The sequence below is a fragment of the Neophocaena asiaeorientalis genome, unplaced genomic scaffold (genome assembly GCF_003031525.2).
Source record: "Neophocaena asiaeorientalis asiaeorientalis breed wild unplaced genomic scaffold, Neophocaena_asiaeorientalis_V1.1 scaffold75, whole genome shotgun sequence".
Classification (NCBI taxonomy): domain Eukaryota; kingdom Metazoa; phylum Chordata; class Mammalia; order Artiodactyla; family Phocoenidae; genus Neophocaena; species Neophocaena asiaeorientalis.
Genome location: NW_020172719.1, coordinates 42,516 through 61,920, shown reverse-complemented (window position 1 = coordinate 61,920; position 19,405 = coordinate 42,516). Strand labels below are relative to the sequence as shown.

The 19,405-nt window shown below is 47.7% G+C and overlaps 1 protein-coding gene across 5 annotated transcripts in view; it reads left to right on the top strand.

The window, feature by feature from the left end:
• TSEN2 (tRNA splicing endonuclease subunit 2) overlaps positions 1-19,280 on the top strand; it is a 39,071-nt gene extending 19,791 nt beyond the window's left edge. For 3 of the 5 annotated variants that reach the window (XM_024740213.1, XM_024740214.1, XM_024740215.1), the window contains exons 6-11: positions 462-539; positions 6,651-6,701; positions 9,020-9,158; positions 15,243-15,279; positions 16,408-16,519; positions 17,563-18,502. In XM_024740213.1, coding sequence (XP_024595981.1) covers positions 462-539; positions 6,651-6,701; positions 9,020-9,158; positions 15,243-15,279; positions 16,408-16,519; positions 17,563-17,817 — 672 coding nt within the window. In that variant the 3' untranslated portion in view covers positions 17,818-18,502. The other 2 variants (XM_024740216.1, XR_003002571.1) reach the window with 2 other exon arrangements.
• Positions 19,281-19,405: the final 125 nt, after the last annotated feature.

The following is a 19,405-nucleotide window of genomic DNA, read 5'->3' as shown; positions in this document are numbered from 1 at the left end:
TGGGCGATAAAAGAAAGGAACTAAGTCAAAATGTTAATACAGTTGACCCTTGAACAACGTGGGTTTGAATGTGGGTTCCCTTATGAAAGAGGATTTTTTTCCATAGTAAATACCGTACCGCTGCGTGACCTGCGGTTGGTTGAATCTGCAGGTAGGATAAGAACGCAGACGTGGAGGGCCAGGGCCGGCTGTGAGTTACATGCAGACCTTCGACTGCCCGGAGTCAGCACCTCAGCCCCCTTGTTGTTCAAGGGTCAGCTGTAGTAGAAAAACGAAAACTTATTTTTCTACATAAATAATAAATTATTTTTCTACATAAATAAATTATTTTTTAACAGAATTAATCCAACAAATGTGAATCGGGGAAACTTAGAAGAAAACGTTCGTTTTAAAATGCACCCTCCTCCAGGTAACACGTAGTGCTTCCATTTGTTCTGTATGTATTTTTTTTTTCTCTTCAGATGTCGCCAAAAAAGAGACTGATATGCAGAAGAAATCCATTTAGGATCTTTGAGTACTTGCAGCTCAGCCTGGAAGAGGTATGTTCCCAGCATGTCGTCTTCTCAGCTGTCGGTCTCTGGGCCTGGGCAAGCCACGTAGGTGAGTCCACCTCAAAATGCAGTTCCGCGTGCAGTTCCGCATGCAGTTCAGTACTGAGGTCGCCACAGGCAGAGTCCACGTGCAGTGAAATGCCTGCATTTCACTCCTCGGCCTTCATTTCATCGATTCTAAGATGTCCATTTAGGGCGGGCCTGCCCCGTATCATCCCACAGGGGTTTCAAGGGGGTTGTCTGAGCACTTCTTTTCACATCAAGGTTTCAGATTGTCCAGATATTGTGTTACTAATTTTTAGCAGTTTCTAAAAACATACAGGTTTATTGAGACACAGAGCACGTACCATACCATTCATTCATTTAAAGTGTGTAGTGGGTTTTAGCATATTCATGGAGTTTCACCAGCTTTTCACAGGCTTCGATGCATGCCCCGAGTCATGTAGCGACTGCTAATTACGTAAATGGATTCTAGGTATTTCCTTCTGCAGAATTACTAACACGTGTTCCCTTTACTGCGTTCTCAAAAGTTGCTGCAAGTGGCTTTCTGAACCTGCCTTATATTTTCCGTCTGATTTGGGGTTCCTCTGTCCTGTGTTCACGCGGCCATCAGTCCCCCCTTTTTTGCTTATGTCTGTACTGTACCCGAATTTGATGACAGCGCCCCTTGCTCTGTCTCCTGTCCTTGGCTGTGCCCTTCTGCAGGGGTGCTCCTGCCTGTCTGGAGGCTCCTGCAGCATCTAGCTCAGTGCTTGGCGTATCTGTTGGTCTCAGGCATTGCTTGTTGAAAGCGTCCACGCTGGTCGTTTCATAGATGTGTTCACAGAGAAGTGACTGTGTCTCCGTATTCTCTTCACCTGCTAGGCTGTGCTTCCTTCCTTGCAGTGAGGCCAGCGGTACAAAGAACGGGCTCTCAGAGCAGGAAAGGATGTTGGGATTTATTTACTTCATCTCCTCAGTTTACAAGTGAGACAGCTTAGTCTGCTGTTGAACACAGCCACTAGCCGCGTGTGACTGTTGAAACTAATTAAAATTGTGCAAAATTAAAAATTCTTTTCTCGGTTGTGCCAGCCACATCTCAGACGCTCAGCAGGCACCCGTGGCTGCTCTGTTGGACAGCGCTGGGGACACCATCCTCTAGGTCCTTGACTTCTCTGAGCCTCAGATGTCTGCTCTGTAAGATGAGGGTGATGTAACACCTTGTTCATAATATGTTCTGGAATTAAGTAGTGCACGTGATGGCTTCAGCACCGTGCCTGGTGTATCGTAGATGCTCAGTTAAGCATTGTGCCTGCTGTTTCTGTCATTACCATCATTATTAAGTCACTTGTAACAGCTGTTTAGTGGCTGCTTGGAACTCTTCCTTTTGCGATCAGTGTTTAGCAAAAAGACTACCAGGGACTTGCTATGTGCCGGGCACTGGGCTGAGTACTGACGGTACAGAGAGAAGCAGAACGTGGCTCTGGTCCTAAGAGAGCCACAAATTGCAGTTCAGTGTGACGGGCCCCGTGTGGTGTGTGGGCTGTGACTGCTCCTCTTGTACCCCACGTCTGACATCTGTGAGGCGCTTGATAATTATTTGTTAAGTGGATGTGAACAAGGTGGGATGGGCACAGAAACTGGTGGGCTCCAAAGGGAGGCGAGCCACCTGGAAAGACTTTACAGGGTTGGTGGTACCTGCAGGTGTTACAGAGTAAATAGGGGATTGCCACGTGGACACGGGACGGCAGGCCCTTGCATGCAGCGTGGTCCCAGAAGCGGCCGCCCGGGGGGGAGATCACGGAGGGCGCGTCTATGAGTAGCGGTCTGACCTGGTCCTGGTGGCACCGGGGCAGTGCAGGCGGCTGTGCAGGGGAGCGGCAGGGACCGGAGCTGGCATCCGGGTGAGGGCAGGCTGGAGGGCTGAGCCGTCAGGAGGCAGCCAGCCTCTCAGCTGTAGGGGCAGCAGCAGGGGGCGGAGGGAGAGGATTCAGTGTCAGAAGCTGGGGGCCGAGCCTCACTGCTCCAGGCGGGGACCAGCGGATGCTTTTCACTGACCGTGTTGCTCCCTCTTCCCACACACTCGCTGAAGCAATGCCACAGTAATGGGAGGCAGGAGGCGAGGTGGTTCTCGTTCTTGGAGGCCGCTCGGTTCCTGAGAACATTCCAGAGACGTGTTGCAGAAGTTTCCAGGGAGCGTGCAGTTAAGCCCTGCTCCGCTTCCCAGTTCTGTTTTGGCAGGTTTCCTTGGATGAATCACCCGTGTTTGGTGGCACCACCCGTACAGTGTAACATGTCTCCATAAATGTCCCTCAGGAACACGGGCAGCCCTGCTGTGGTGATTCAAAGCGGTTCTTAGGTTTTGAGAGTGGTAACACCGAGCTGACTGAGAGATCTGTCTCTGAGAGCTGTTTTTCATTTTAACGCTTCAGGCCCTGACCGGATTTGGTGACAAGACATTAAAACCATCATTAAGCTCATCCATCCATCTTATTAGTACTATCACAGTAAAAACTTACTCATGCGATTTCGAGGGTCCAGTCTCCAGCCTCCACAGACCTCCCCGGTCTGCTGATGACTTAATTCTAAATAAAGCCAACTCTGTTGGATTAAGATCCTCCCCATCTATAATAAGTGCCTAAGAGCAGCTTGTATAGGTTCATAAAAGCTATTTTAGGCCAATTAAAAACGAGGCTTTGGTTTCATCCGTTCTTAGGGAAATGTGTGTTTGCTAATAATGGCAAGTTTCTGAAGAACTTAGATTCTTATGGATACCAGGAGGTCATCTCTTCCTAGGCAAGGACTGGATTGAACCTTTCCCAGCTACAGTGTCTTTTTAGAAAGGCAGGGAAACGAAATGAATTGAGCAGTTAGGAGCTTTGCATGCTTTTGGGGTGGGGTGGGGGCGGGGGGTGCTGTGCCTTGCGGTCTGTGGGATCTTAGTTCCCCGACCAGGGATTGAACCTGGGCCACAGCAGTGAAAGCAACTCCTAACCACTGGACCACCAGGGAACTCCCAGCATGGTCTTTGTAAGTCTTCAGGAAATCTAACCTCATTAAATCTTTTAAGAAGGCTTGATCATCCTCATTTTCTAGATGAGGTGGGAGGGTTTAAGTGATACTTCCAAGCTCATGAGATTTCAGCCCAGGTCTGCTTATCTCAGAGTATCTTCCTGTTCTACCACTGTGAACCCAGAAGGGAAAGTTGAGGGAAAACGAAAGGAAAAGAACGAATTGGCTTTTTGAGGAGCCGCCTTTTCTTTTCTGTTGCACCTTTTGGCCACCATCTGTGTCCGTCTGAAAAAGCAGTGTATTGCGTTAATAAGTAGCGGGCCACAGGAGAGCAAGTGGGAGGCTGTCACCGGTAGCTAACGGAGAAGAAGGACAGTGTCCGCCCTGAGGAAACGGAACTGGGACACCTGCCCTGGGTAGCCTGGCCACGTGCTCCAGACCATGGGTGGGATCCACACCTGCTTCTTTATTCTTTCAGCACAAGCATTGAGCCCCTTCTAGGTCAAGGGCACGGCAGGCAGAGTTTCTTTCTCACAGAGTTTACATTCTAGCTGGAGAGACACACTTAAGAAAGACACTTTCAGGCGAACATAGATGCTCTAAGGAAGTCGATCGGGACGGGGTCACGCAAACTGGGTGGTCAGGGAGGAGCTCTCTGAGGAGTGACCTTTGACTCCGGGTGTGGGAGCAGCAGTTACAAAGGCGAAGGCAGGAGTGAGCTCAGTGTGTCCAGGGACGGAAGTGAAGCGACCATCTAGGGAGAGCGCTGGGCGAGTGCCACGGGACGCCTGGGAGCCAGGGGCCTTCAAGTGCTGAGAAGGTAGCTCGGGCTGCCCTAGGGGACGGGCTGCGGGGCCAGAGCACAGAGGCCTTTGCAGAAGTCCAGGCGGGAGGCAGCGGCGGCCAGGATCAGGGCACTGGACCCAGCGAAGCGGGCCTGGCGGGTAAGCACCTGCATCTTCAGAGAAGCTCTCGATTTGGATCTGGGTAGAACTCAAGTAGTTCTCAGGGACTTCCCTGGTGGCGCAGTGGTTAAGAATCCGCCTGCCAATGCAGGGGACACGGGTTCGAGCCCTGGTCTGGGAAGATCCCACATTGCCGTGGAGCAACTAAGCCCATGCGCCACAACTACTGAGCCTGCACTCTAGAGCCCCCAAGCCACAACTGCTGAAGCCCGCACACCTAGAGCCCGTGCTCTGCAACAAGAGAAGCCACCGCAGTGAGAAGCCCGCGCACCGCAAGGGAGAGTAGCCCCCGCTCGCCGCAACCAGAGAAAAGCCCACGCGCAGCAACAAAGACCAAACACAGCCAAAAATCAATCAATCAATCAATCAAATTTAATAAATAAATAAAGTAGTCCTCAAACCACTGTACTCTTAAAAATTATTGAAGGACCCCAAGGAGCATTTTTACGTGGATTATATCTGTCAGTGTTTACCAAATTATACATTAACATGAAAACTTAAATATGTGTTTATTAACTCATTTTAAATTAATGATAATAAACCCACTATACATTAACATTATTTTTATTAAAAATAACTGTATTCTTTCAAAACAAAACAAACCCAACGAAAAGAGTGGCATTGTTTTTCATTTTGGCAAAGACTTTAAGGTCTGGCTTAAGAGAAGTCCCCTGGATTCTCACATCTGCTGCTGTGCTCAGTCTGTTGTGGTGTCACGTGTCTTGGAGCCTCTGGGAAGAATGAGTATGAACAAGGCCAATAATGCCTTGATCTCACAAAATGGTTTTGACTTTGAGAGCTCCTGCAAGGGTCATGGGGACCCCAGGATCCCCAGACTGACCACACTTAAAGGACCACTGCTGTAAAGAGGAGTGTCATCAGGTGGCCAGGAGAGGATGACGGTGGGGTGGATTGGGGCAATTCCTGAGGGTCAGGAAGGTGTTTCCTTAGCAGGACCTTGTCGCTGCTTGAAAGCCCTGCACCTTCACAGCCTGTGTACTCTTGAGTCCTGAGCCCTGAGCAGGGAGGAAAAAAGCCATCAGCACCGCTGTGGTGGAGCAGAAGCCTGAGGGCTCGCGGCAGGGACCACCTTCCTGCTGCCACCTGCACCAGAGGGCCCTCCAGGATACCTGAAATCTCGTCTTCCATCCTCATGTTAAAAAAGAAAGTAGTTGGGCTTCCCTGGTGGCGCAGTGGTTGAGAGTCCGCCTGCCGATGTGGGGGACACGGGTTCGTGCCCTGGTCCGGGAGGATCCCATGTGCCGCGGAGCGGCTGGGCCCGTGAGCCATGGCCGCTGAGCCTGCGCGTCCGGAGCCTGTGCTCCGCAACGGGAGAGGCCACAACAGTGAGAGGCCCGCGTACCGCAAAAAAAAAAAAAAAGAAAGTAGCATTTAGAGCCACCATTTCTTCGTCACTGACTACTACAGACCAGCCTCCCCTGAGCTCTTGAGGCATGAACGCAGACCCTAATCCCCTTGTACAGGCAGAGCTAACACCGGGGCCTGTTTGCTGTTGTCAGTGCTGGGCATCATCTTGTTTTTGCCAGAAAGTTATTTTTATTTCCGTGTCAGTGTGATTTTACTCAACTGAGCCCGACCTTGTCTGCCGTTCCTCTTGCCTCCCCATGTGAGTGAAACATGGTGCCTTTTAATGAAGTTAATGGAAAGATGGGGTTTACTCGATCGCAAATCACTTTACAGCAAGAGTGACCAAGAAACTCATTTGGTTTACACAAACCAAGTCTGCGTTGCCCACTTTCCACAATTTTCTACTTATTTTTTTCTATAAATTCTTTTCTCACTTTAGTAAGGTTATTTGACAGAGGAAAATCCAATGAGCAAAGGTTTCTATTGTTGTTTTTGCTATTTACATCATTTTTCAGTTTAGCCGTGTGGTTTTTATAAAGAAAAAATACATGGAAAATTTCATAGAAATGTTTTGTACTGATTCTAAACCATTTTATGACATTCATATTTTAATCCTTGAAATTTAAATGAACCATTTATGTTTAAAAATATGTGACCATTTGGATGGTGATAAGGACATTAATTTGTATTTAACGCAAAGAGAAATCAGTCTGTAAAATAATTTCTCAACGTGGAACAGTTTCTGATGAGCATTTTCTGCTTGCCCTGTTTTTAGGCCTTCTTCCTGGTCTATGCTCTGGGATGTCTAAGTATCTACTATGAGAAGGTAAGATGTTTTATTCAGACACAGTCCACTTAAAATTTCCCTGATGTGAGCTTCCCTGGTGGCACGGTGGTTGAGAGTCCACCTGCCGATGCAGGGGACGCGGGTTCATGCCCCTGTCCGGGAGGATCCCACATGCCACGGAGCGGCTGGGTCCGTGAGCCATGGCCACTGAGCCTGCGCGACCGGAGCCTGTGCTCCGTAGCGGGAGAGGCCACAACAGTGAGAGGCCCGCGTACCGCAAAAAAAAAAAAAAAAATTTCCCTGATGTTAAAAGCAGGTTGTAGTAATTTTCATTGCTTTAATACAAATGTGTCCACTTTCACTGGATAAAATTGGAATTGAATTTTTTCTCTAAGTTTAGGCTTTGGGTCCTGAATTGGGATTCTTCAGGCAAAAGCCAGCTTTGACCCTTTCAGACTGAATTTCATTCCCAGAGACTAGGAGGATAGCAGTATCTTCTATAATGATCAGGAAATCTGTCAGAGCAGTACCAAAAATGAACAGCAAAAATAGAAACTACCCGTGTCTTAGCACCTGCTTCGGTAAAGGCTGTGAGTTAGGAACTTTATATGCAGTACTTCTAGTCCTCAACTTGCGCCTGTAAAGACTTTTATAGACGGGGTAACTGAAGCTGAGGAAGCACGTAACTCACCCAGGGTCACACAGCTGGTCTGGTTAGAATTCGTATTTGAACCTATGTCAGGACAGCTCCAAAGCCCATGATTTTGTGCTGTATCCTGCTGCCCTTAGCAGAACGTTAATCCCAGTGCTTGCCTCCTAGTAGAGGAATTGGGTGGAAGGCGAGACTTCACCGTACACTTTTGTACTTCTTGAATTTTGGCCCATGTGAATACAATACCTGTTCAAAATAATTCACGTGAAATTAAAATTAAGATGAAAAAGGTAAGCAGAACATTAGAACAGAGAAAATACATTTTATTCTGTTGTTGGGGGTACGTATTTTGTCATTCATCCGCTTCTAACTGTGTAAGTCCCCTTCATGAGTATCCCAGTGGTTTGGAAACGGGTGTCTGGCTGACGGGTGACCCATTGTCTGAGAGGGGGGCCGACCTTAGCCCACCCCACCTCCTCCCCTGGGCCTTCACTGACATTTGTCGGGGCGTTCCAGCTGCTCCGTAGAACCCTCAGCCTCTGAAACTCGGTGGGCTGTCCAAGCCAGAAGTTCAGCCTTCTCCACAAGACTGTTGCTTGTTTTGGAGGGGAGTGGATTTCAAGACCACACACACATGGAGTTTCCACCTTAGGAACAACCGGTTGTTTTGTTTTGTTTTGTTTTTTTAAAGGAGAAAAGAAAAAACAAAAAAACCCCAACTCTAGCTCATACTTATGGTGTTAAAATCTCAGACTGAGACAAACTGAGCAAGTCTCATTGAGTGACCGATCCGTAAACCAACTAACTGAAGGACTGGCCGTTTTAGTCAGCACTGAAATGAAGCGGAAAACCTTCCAAACTTACCTGGTCTTTCCTGTTGTGTTTTTGTGTTGGCACATCAGAATGTTCTCTGAACCGTTCTCAGTGTCTTCAAGTCCGACCTTAGCAACAAAATTCCCTTTGAAGCAGTTGGATTACTGACTTGTGCCTTGCGATAAATGTTCTAGTTTCAAAGACTAAATGGAACATCTTTTTGTAAAAATGTTACAGAATTATTTTTGGCTTTTCTGAACGTGGCCTGACAAACCGCAGCTACCCATTAGGGTCTGTGCGTGCTGCAACGTGCGCCCTCTGGCTTTGGTGGGCATCCGGCCCGCCCCCATTCCTCTGCCTGGACTGTTCTCCCACCAGCAGCCCCTCCGCTGCCCTCCCCCGCTTCGCTTGGCTGTTTCCAGTCTGCAGGGTTGCTGTCTCAAGGGGGCCTCTCACAGGTCCTCTGGGGCAGTGCTGTCCAGTAGAAATATGATGGGAGCCTCAGATGGGAGCCACATGCGTAGTTTTAAATTTTCTGGTAGACACATTAAAAAGGTTTTGTCTTAAAAGTCAGCTGAAATTGATTTACATTATTTACATAGTATATTTAACCCAACATATTTAAAATTGCTGGGATAATTTATATTCTTTTTTTCATTCTCAGTTTTGAAATTCAGTGTTTTTTTTACACTGGCAACACATCTAAGTTCAGAGGAGTGGCTGGCTGCTGCCACACTGCACAGCACGGGTCTGGATCTTGTGGTTAAACCCTTTGTCATGGGCACCGTGTTTGTTTATCTTCTGCTCACACTTAGTATAGATGTTGATTCACCGGCTGGGTGATGGGTGGATACATATGTCATAATGCTTTGTTTTCCCCCAACAACCGTAGGAGCCTTTAACGATTGTGAAGCTCTGGAACGCCTTCCGCATAGTTCAGCCTACGTTCAGGACTACATACATGGCGTACCATCACTTCCGAAGCAAGGGCTGGGTGCCCAAACCGGGACTTAAGTACGGAACCGATTTGCGTAAGTGATTCTTGGCTTGGCAGGTGTGAGCACCAGGGTTCACATCAGATCCTGGGGTGAAAATGGAATCGGTTATATGTGCTGTTGCTGTTTTTTCCTGAGATGATGGATGTCCTCCTGCCTTAGATAATCGTGTTTGGATCGGGGTGGAGGGTATGTTTTCCTCTTTTCCGCTCTGAGATCTTAGAAGAGAGTCCACAGCCCCTACCCCCGCCTCTCATTAGTGTGTGATCGTGTGATGTAGGGCAGTCCCTTATCTTCTGGGGTAGTCTCACCTGTCAGATTGTGTGCAATGCCATTAATAATCATTGTAGAACTGTGGTGATAATCACAGCTGACATTTATTGAGCCCTTATTGTGTGCCAAGCATTGTAGGAGACGGTTGACGTGCACGACCTCGTTTAATCCTAATAGCAGTTCTACGAGATCAGAGCTCACCATCCTCGTTTTTCTGATAGGGAGACTGAAGTTGTGAGAGAAAGGGTCATTTGCCCCTAAAAGTTTCCCGGGTCAGTAACTCACAGGCCTGGGCTTTGAATGCTGGAGCCCAGGTCCTTGGAAACTTCTACACAGTACTGCCTCCCTCATCTTTATTTATAGGAGGGAGTCGGGACCCGGTGAGCACCTCATTCACCAGATAATTGCTCAGGGTCTTGTGTGAGCCAGATCTTCTTAGGTGCCAGGAACACAGAGGTGCACAAGACAGACAAAACTGCCTGGGTGGAGCTGCTCACGTGCTGGGGCGGGGCAGGGGTGGGGAACAAACAAGTAAACACATAAATACGTACTGTAATTTCAGGGTACTAAGAAGAATAAAGCAGAGTAAAGGAACAGAGAGTAAAAAAGAAACTTAGGGTGGTTAGGAAAGGGACTCTCTGAAAAGATGTGCCCCAAACAACAACAGAAACGTGACTACAGTGAGGGAACAGGTCACTTGACAGTCTGGGGAAGAATACCCGAGGCACAAAGGAGCAGCCAGTGCAAAGGCCCTGAGGCAGGACTTAGGAGCAGCACAAGGACAGTGCGTCTAGAACTTAGAGGTCCGAGGGGGAGAGTGATGTGAGGTGACATCTGGGTAAGATCACGTGGGGCTGGGCAAAGACTCGGGATGTTATTCTGGTTATTGGAAGTCCTGGGAGATATTGAGCAAAGGAGTGACATATTCGGTAACTTGATTTAGTGGGACCTTTGTGTACTTTCTTACTAATAGACGGCGGGGGGCGGGGGGCAGGGGACGGGAATGGAAGCAGAGGGAGTAGTTAGGGAAGCTGACCTGACCAGCTCTGCGGACAGAATGATCAGGACCAGCTCGAGATTAGTTTGCCAGGTTTCCAGATGATTGCGTGGCCCACAGGTCACAGCGTTTCAATAAGTGACGTAGCTGTTGCACTGCCGCCACTGGCTCCCTGTCCTGCTCTCCTTTTCCTGCCCTGTGAGAATAGCCGCTCCGTGTGAGCGCTTGGCAGGCCAGTGTGCTCACCGAATGGGTGAAACCTGAGCAGAACTTTCCAGTCGACCAGGCCACAGTGATGCGCTCTGAGGAGGTAGGGGTAACGGAAAGAGCTCTCCGGGCTCACACCGGTTCCATGTCTTACTACCTGTGTGACCTCAGGGAGGTCAGTTCATCTCTCTGAGCTTCCGTTCACTCATCATGTAACATGGATAACAACATCTTTATAAGACAGCATCTTCTTTATAAAAAATAAAAACAAAACGTTGCCGGGGGAGGGACCTCTGTTGAGTGCCTTGTAAGCATACCTTATTGCGTGTGTTTTCAGTACTCAAGCCGTATTTGTGGATGGTGAGTAGAGAAAACTTTCCACATTTAAAAATAAACTGCCTTATAAGGCTGGATGAAAGGACAGACAGATGGACAGAGTTTTAAAAAGAAAAGAAATACATCAGCTGCTGTTTCCCAGCCCCCCAAGGGCTTTGCCCCAGGAGGGGACATGTATCGTGCCCTTGGAGCTGCTTGTGTGATTAGCGTGAGACCAGGTTTCTGGCCCAGCAGTGCCATGAAGGGTGTCTTCACGTCTCCTGCTTTAGGGAGAATTCAGGAGCTGCGCTAGCCTGGGGTGAGAAGAGCAGCTTCCTAAACTTGACCTCTTCTCCAGGCACGGCTACATGGTGCTGCTGGACTTTTAACAGTATCATTTTAATTTTGAAGGCCAGTGACGAGATCACACATACCCTAGAACTGCCGACACAGGCTACGCCCAGGACGTGCTCCCTTAACAATTGTTTCTGCTCACAGAGGTAATGACTCATGACAAAGGGCCCTTAGGAAATTCACATCTTATCAGGGAAACCCTTCCCTTGACTAAGTCTTGTCAATCAGATTTCATTCCAGGAGCAGCGCTTGGAACAGGTGATAAGATCTCAAATCAGGCACAGCTGCCCGGCCAGTTGACCTTGATTGCCCTGTGCTGAAAACCAGGCCAGAAATCACTTGGGAGCCTTTCCGTATATCCCCCCCACCCCAGAAGCTGCTGCTGGCTCGTATGGTGACCAGGTGCCAAAAGCACCAGGTGCCTTGGTGCTTTTCTTCTCCCGTCTTATTTCATCTTCACGCTCCGTGAGCCGTGAGGCGCTCACCTCCTTCAGTAGCTGAGGAAATTGAGGTTTCAAAGGGTCAGGGGAGTTGCCGAGGGTCCCGCAGCTGGTCAGTACAGAGGTTAGGGCTGTTTGGGTCCCGGCTCTGTGTACTTCCCACCACACCTGACTAACATTGCCAGCCAGAAAGCCGAAAACCAACTCCAGCCTTCTATTTTTGTCTTACGCATTCCCACCCATTCCAATTTTGGGTCCACGTGGACTGAGTTTGACCATGTGATTCCCCAGCTCCCTGCAAATTAGAAGTTGCAAAACAGGTAGAAGGAGGGGAGCCGTTAGAAGCCAGCAGAGTTACAGGATGTCCAGAGAAGAACCATCGTTGGTCGTGGCATCGGCCCAGAGCTGGTGGCTGGCTCTGCCCCCGGGGAGAGGCACTGGGGCCCTGTGCTCCTCACAGAGCAGGGAGGTGCACCTTCCTCCCATCCCCATCTTCAGTTCTTTCCCAAGCCACCCTCTTGGCTTATTCTTCTAATCAGACTTTAAATGTTTTTGTTAACATTTTCCACATTTGCACACATAATCCGTATTAAATCATAAGTGTTTTTGCATGTAACTCCTGAGAATATTCTCCTCCATAATTATGGCATCATATAATACCTAAGAGAAATCAGAATTATTCATTAATATTAATCAGAATAATTAACAATTCATTATTGATTTTTCATTAATATTAATTAATTATTCGGTAATACAATATCATCAAAAATATCCAGTCCATATTTCAGTTTTCCCACTTGTCCCCACAATGTCTTTTGTGGCCGTTTGGTTTTTGATTTTTTTGACAGGCTCCACTCAAGATTCATTTGTCACATTGAGTGCATTTACCACTTTTAGTTTCCTAGTTTTCATGGCCATGAGAAATGACCACAAACTGGGGACCTAAAGCAGCAGAAGGTCTAGAGGCCGGAAGTCTGAAACCACGGCATTGGCGGGGCCGTGCTCCCTCCGTTCCTTCCCGCTTCCAGTTTCTGGTGGCGCCAGCTGTTCCTTGGCTGTGGCTGCATCCCTCCAATCTCTGCAAAGATCCTTTTTCCAAATAAGGTCACATTCACAGGTCCCAGGGATTGGGACGTGGACATATCTTTTGGGGGCCACCATTCAACCACTGCAGTCTCTTCAGTCTTTTTTAATCTAAAAGAGTCCCTCCACCTGTTTGTTTTCTGTGACGTTGACTTTTTTTGAAGAGTCCCGTAGGGTGTCCCACAGTCTAGGTATGTCTGATCACTTCCTCATGGTTAGATTCGGGCTTGCCGTTTTTTTGCAAGCACGGGTGATGTGTGTCCTCACTGGGCCACGTCCAGGGGTGCCTGATGTCAGGTTGTCCTGCTGGTGATGCCGTTTTTTATTGTGTTTTATTTTTATAAAAATAATTTTTTTTATTTTTAAAATAGGGCCGCCATTGTCGGGTGTCTGTGCGTTTCCTTTTGTAGTTCACAAGTAACTTGCAGGGTGACACTGAATATCTGGTTCCCTAGTAGTTAACAGTGGTTGCCCCAATTGATTACTGCCCTGATCGCTGTGTTCTGACTCTATCATTCCTTCCGCACGTCACGTCTGGTGTTAGTGTAAGAAAGCACGTTTCCTCTCTTCTCCCTCTTCGTTCAGACTTTATTTTTAAATACCCACTATTTCTTAGACTTCTGAAGCTTTCATCTTTCTACCTGGGAGGCATTTTTGTAAAACTGTTTCATTTTCCCCTCTGAATACAGTTATCATCGTAATCTCTGTTTATCATGGGTGACTCTTCGAGCACCTCCACCTGCTTTATTACCCCCATTTTCCGTAAGGAGATTGAAACGTAAGTGTCATCATATGGTCTTGGCACTGCTGAGCCTTGAATTGGGGTCTGACTGATGGCATGTTTATGCTTTTAACCCCTAAGCTGCACCTCCATCGTAGTCAGGCATCTGAATGGCCTGAGTTGGGGGTCGGAGCTGCTTTCAAGCTGTGTCACTTTCCAGATGCATCTTAGGCGAAGGATGTGTAACTGATCATAGATACTAGCATATGAAGGCTAGAGAAGATTTTAATTTCCCCTCATGTCTTCATTTTATGATTTTGGAGACTGAGGCTCAGGGAAGTTAATAATGTGTTTAAAGCGACACCATTAGGAGTGGCGGAGACCAGGCCAAAACAGAGCCCCGAATTCAGCTCATCCCAGTACAGGGTCTCCTTCCACTGCACCACGTCCCCAGAAACTGAGAAATGGGTGTTTAGATATTTACTTAAATGTGGGCCCTTACACAGTGAATTTGAGCTGACTTGCCAAATACTTTAAATACAATTTAAATAGGAAATATGTTCATAAGAAGGAAAGGTGACCATGGAAAATATACGTGAAGGGTTACTGTATCATCCATTGGGTCCTAAACTTGTTCTGACCTCGTGGTGCGTGAGCTAAAGGGAAACGTGATTAAATACCGGGTTTATGCCCAAAAGGAAAAGTTCTGCCACTTCCTCAAAGGAAACAAAGCTTTTCTGCCTTGGTTTTTGCACAAGCTCACGGATATAATTGTTAGTTAAGGTAATTCCTGCGGCTGTAGTTACATATAAATTCCAGATTTCATGGGCTTAATTAACACTAGAAGTTAATTCTGTTCATGTGAAATCCAAAGCCAGTGTCTGAGTGGTAGGTGGACCAACTCCCACAGGGACTGCAGGGGCCCGGCTTCTTCTTGTGGTCCCACGAGCTTCACTCGGCCTCACAAAGGAACAAGCACAGGGGAGGGTTTCCTGGGCCAATCAGGAAGTGCCCCGGGACACACAGCCACTCCTTGCTGCCTGGGAGGCTGATATGGTGTCTCTCACGTGCCTGGAGAGAGAGCAAACGGATCTGGTGGGAAGATCTCCGCACCCTGCCACAGGCTGTGCGCCCCCGAGGGCTCGCCTGCACTTCCACGGTCCACGGTAGACCCCGGCCAGCCACTCTGACCTCCACAGACTGAATGAGGTGGGCAGGCGGGTCTCCGAGTGGCGTGTGTGCTTATGTGACTTTTGCCCCACTTGACTTTGAATTTCCGAAAAGTAGGCATGAGTCTCATTCATCTTTAGCACCAGCACCTATCCTGTACCGGCCAGAGGAGCTCAGACCCTGAATGACGATTCAAAAGATTTGAAATGAATAACTGAATGTTGGTCCTCATTATACCAACTTGACATGCTTGACATGATTTCACACTCTCTCTGGAGAGTGTAGGACAAGAAACAGGACAAAAATTGCTTATACTTGGATTTGGAATTCATTTGTGGGGTGCAGGTGGGACGAGGGTATTAGGGTCTTGGCAACAGATTTGCTTTGCTAATTTTTGTTCCAGAGGAAAAAACAGTTTGGGTTTTAAAAATAGACCACAGGGTGTATTACAGGTTACCCACATAGAGAGCACTGGGTGTTTGAAGAAGAAAATACTTTATAAGTATAAAATGAGACTTTGATTTTGCGTGGTTACACGTTTTCTTTCTTTTTCTTTGCAGTTTTGTATCGAAAAGGCCCTCCATTTTACCACGCAAGGTTTGGAGTGATTTTTTTTTTATTGGAGTATAGTTGATTTACAGTGTTGTGTGTGTTTCTGCTGTACAGCGAAGTGATTCCGTTACACATACACATATATTCATTCTTTTTTAGTTTCTTTTCTCATTTTGGTTATCACAGAATAATTGAGTGGAGTTCCCTGGGCTATGCAGTGGGTCCTTGTTGGTTATCTATCTTGTACATATTAGTATGTGTGTGTTCATCCCAAGCTCATGATTTATTGGAGTGATTTGTAAATAAGTTAATGGCTTAAAGTGACAGGAGGAAATTTCTGAGCCCCAATTTAATTTTCAGAGGCACACAAATAATTAGGGTCAAATTCCTCCTGGTTTAATAGGAATAGATACTATATGTCTGTCCCTTATAAGTTGAAGTTGTTACACTATCTATAAAATAGGTCAGGATAATTTATGTTTTAGCGTTAAACATTGAGTCAATCTATGCAGTTACTACTATATAGTAATTATTCATCTTCATATCAGTGAGTGTTATTATCTAAACAGTTGAGTGAATTCACGGGTTTCACGCTGGGAGAAATATTTCTGTTCCTTTCCTGTAAGTGCTGAATCAGGCTTAGAGTTTGTAATGTAAAGTGTGAGTTTTTCATTAGTACTTTTCCCAGTAGTAGTCTAGGGGAATTCAGGATCAGATGCTGTGTGTTTTATTTTCTGTATTTTCGTTCTTGGTAGGACAAACAATGTTATTTTTATTTTATTTTAATATTTATTTATTTATTTTATTTTTGGCTGCATCGAGTCTTAGTTGCGGCACGCGGGATCCTCCGCTGCGGTGCGTGGGCTCCTCGTTTGCGGGGCTCGGGCTTCTCTCTAGTTGTGGTGCTTGGGCTCCAGAGCACGTGGGCTCTGTAGTTGTGGCACACGGGCTCTCTAGTTGTGGCCTGCATGGTCAGTAGTTGCAGCACGCGGTCTTATTTGCCCCGCGGCATGTGGGATCTTAGTTCCCTGACCAGGGATCGAACCCACGTCCCCTGCGTTGGAAGGTGGATTCTTAACCACTGGACCACCAGGGAAATCCCAAGCACTGTTCTTTGTAAATGGGTTGACTTCATGTTTTTTATTTTTAAAACACCTTTGCCTTGTTTTCCAGTTACTCTGTCATCATCGAGCTGGTGGATGACCGTTTGGAGGGTTCTCCTCGCAGACCTCTCAGCTGGCGGTCCCTGGCTGCCTTGAGCAGAGTTTCAGTCAGTGTCTCCAAGGTAACACCGCATCAGCTCTGGGGTTCACATGTCATTTAAATGGTTGGATTTTTCGTCTTAATTGTGGTAGAAGCATAAAAGTCACGTGTAGGGACCGCAGAGCATTTATGTGAACGAAGCTCTGGAAGCTGGTCCTCCTCTCCGTTTTTCCCCCCACCAGCTGGTGCACAGCTCCAGGGATGGAGCTCCGAGGTTTCCCGTGGTGATGGGTGTCAGTGGGCATTGCCTTCCTTCCTGGGGGCAAGCCCAACCAGCACGTGCTCAGAATCCACTCCCACTCATTCACAGAGGACTCAAAAAACATTGACGTGTTTGTTTTCATAGGTAGCAGGTCTCTCAAAGAGAGAGAGGAAGGGAATTAATATTTATCGCTAAACACCTTATGTCTTTTCTCACTACCCTGTTATTATCCTCATCCAAAGGGTGAGGAATCAGAGTCAGAGATGTTGGGTGACCAATCCAAGAGCACACAGCTCATGAGCAGAGCTGGGATTCAAACCCAGAGCCACGTGACTGCCCCACCTGTGTTCTCCGATATCCCACTGCCGTCAAGCTAGGAGGGACATTTCGTCGCATACCAGGACTACGAAGAATGAAAGTTTTGTGTGTTCTCTGTTACTCAGTAACTCTCTGAGTTCTCCTTCCCACAGCTGCTGGAGGCGTGCAGGGCGCTGAGGCCGGAAGGGCCAGCAGGGCCAGATGGCAGCTGCCTGGGCGCAGGCTGCGTTGCTTAGGCTTTATCCTGTGCAAGTAACTTTGTCCTAGAGAAATAGGGGTCTAAACTGTTTCCAGTATTGAATATTTTAAATGCTGTGTTTATAATCAGCATATGTGCTCTGTTTGCATTCTCCTGCCGTGTCAACGATGACTGAACGGCAGGTGTTTGGTCCAGAGTGGGGCCTGGTTACGTTCCCGGGAGGAAACGGACATGCTTTGTGAGCTTCGAGTAGCACACACTGAGAGGGGGTGGAGGCGGCTGCGTTTCCTGCCCAGATTTGGATTTGTTTTGTGGGATACGGAGTTTGTTTTTCATGTCTCAATAGGAATTTATGCTGTGCTATTTGATTAAACCCTCCACCATGACTGACAAAGAAATGGAGTCACCAGAATGTATGAAACAAATTAAAGTTCAGGTAGGTGAACTCGGAAACAAATTCATGTCGTCACAAAGGCTCTGCCCAGCATATCACGTCCCTTGGAACCTGTGGTCCCGAGACAGGACGGGAAAAGCGTCTCGCCTCGGCAACGAGAGCCCTCTCAGGTCCTTCCCCTCTGAACCCAGCCTCGCTCCCCCTTAACCCTGTGGCCCCTTGTCCTGTGATGTCCTCTGGTTTCCGCCCCTGCCGGGAGCAGCCCAGACCTCTCCTGGGTCTCAGCCCCTGAAACAACAAGGGTCACTGTTGGCTCGCCACCTCCTTGAACATCTTGTTTGGCTGCTGGGGGCCTGTGTTGGGCTGAGGCTCCCTCATCTTCCTGGCGGGATTTTCTCTGCCGGCACTGCCGACCCGCCATCCAGTTGCCCATCCCGCAGCAGGCCAGCCGTTGGTCCCCAGGGCCCAAGCGCCTCGTCCCCCTGTTTATCCTGCTCACACCCAATGGCTCAGCTCTTCATAAAATGCCAGTCGAGACCCACGTCTCCCTTCCCCGTGCTGCCCCAGACACACCAGCACCGTCACAGACCTGGTACTGTGTTGAACGGTGGGTTCGCACCAGCACTCCTGTTCCTGAAATGTGCTGGTAGGAGACCACAGCAAGGGTAGCTCTTAAAATCTTGGGGTGATTACTGTAGATGCTGTAGATGTTTCCACATAAGGTTTGTTTGCTACATTCACATTTCTCCAAATGTTTAGTTACAAGGAATGGGGAGCAGGTATCATCCTTGTACAGACAGCTCTCTACAAAATGTCTCTGCGATGCTGTGTGCCTGGCGTGTTCACGTTTGTTCATTTCTGTTTTTGCAATTCAGTCACCTTTGTATTTTGATTGGTTACAGGAGGTGATTCTAAGCCGTTGGGTTTCTTCACGGGAGAGGAGCGATCAAGACGAACTTTAACAACTCAGCCTCAGGTTTCTGATTTCACCAGCAAATATTACTGAGTCTCCTGTATAAGCCAAGTTCAGGGCGAGGTAAAGAGTCCTTTTATTGTAATTGCCCATTAATGTAAAAGTTTTAAAGAGCGTGGCACTCCCAGCACCGGAAAGTGTTAGTGTGTTAAAAATTGAAATTACCCAGGGAAGAAGAGCCCTGTGCGGGGACTACAGGTTCTGTCCTTGGATCGGTCACTCACTGACCCCGGGCCTCTCGCCTCAGGGCCTCGTCCTTTCTGCGAGGGGGCTGGACTAGGCCAGTCCCAAGAGGACCCTCCCAGCAACAGGCAACTTCTGTTACTCTCTGATTTTACCTGAAATGGTAGTTTCTCTCCAGGGGGCTCTGCAGTGTTCAGGGCACCACTAGGCACCTGCCTCTCTCATTACGCACGTCCAATCTGTCCTGGAAGAGGGGCCCCTGTCCACAGGTCTCCAGCTCTCCAGGAACTTCAGCCAATTTCGCAAACATGGGAAATTCCATTCACTGTCTACCAAGGATTTCTGTATCATAGGAAGCATTTTAAAACACATTACCTCGTTATTTAATTCTCAGTGAACTTATTGGTGGGCACGTTGTGTAGAGTACACAACAACATTGTACAGGATGAGATAAGAATTGTATCTTGCTTCACTGAACTCATTATAAAATAAAAATATGTGGTGAAACAATGAATGGAGATATATAGTGAATGCAATTAATATTTGGTAAAACACAGTAAACGAAGCCCTTTTTTAAATTGTTTAGATGACAATGAAGAGTTGACTGAGGGGCTGCGGGGGGTGGGGGGGGGTGGGCGG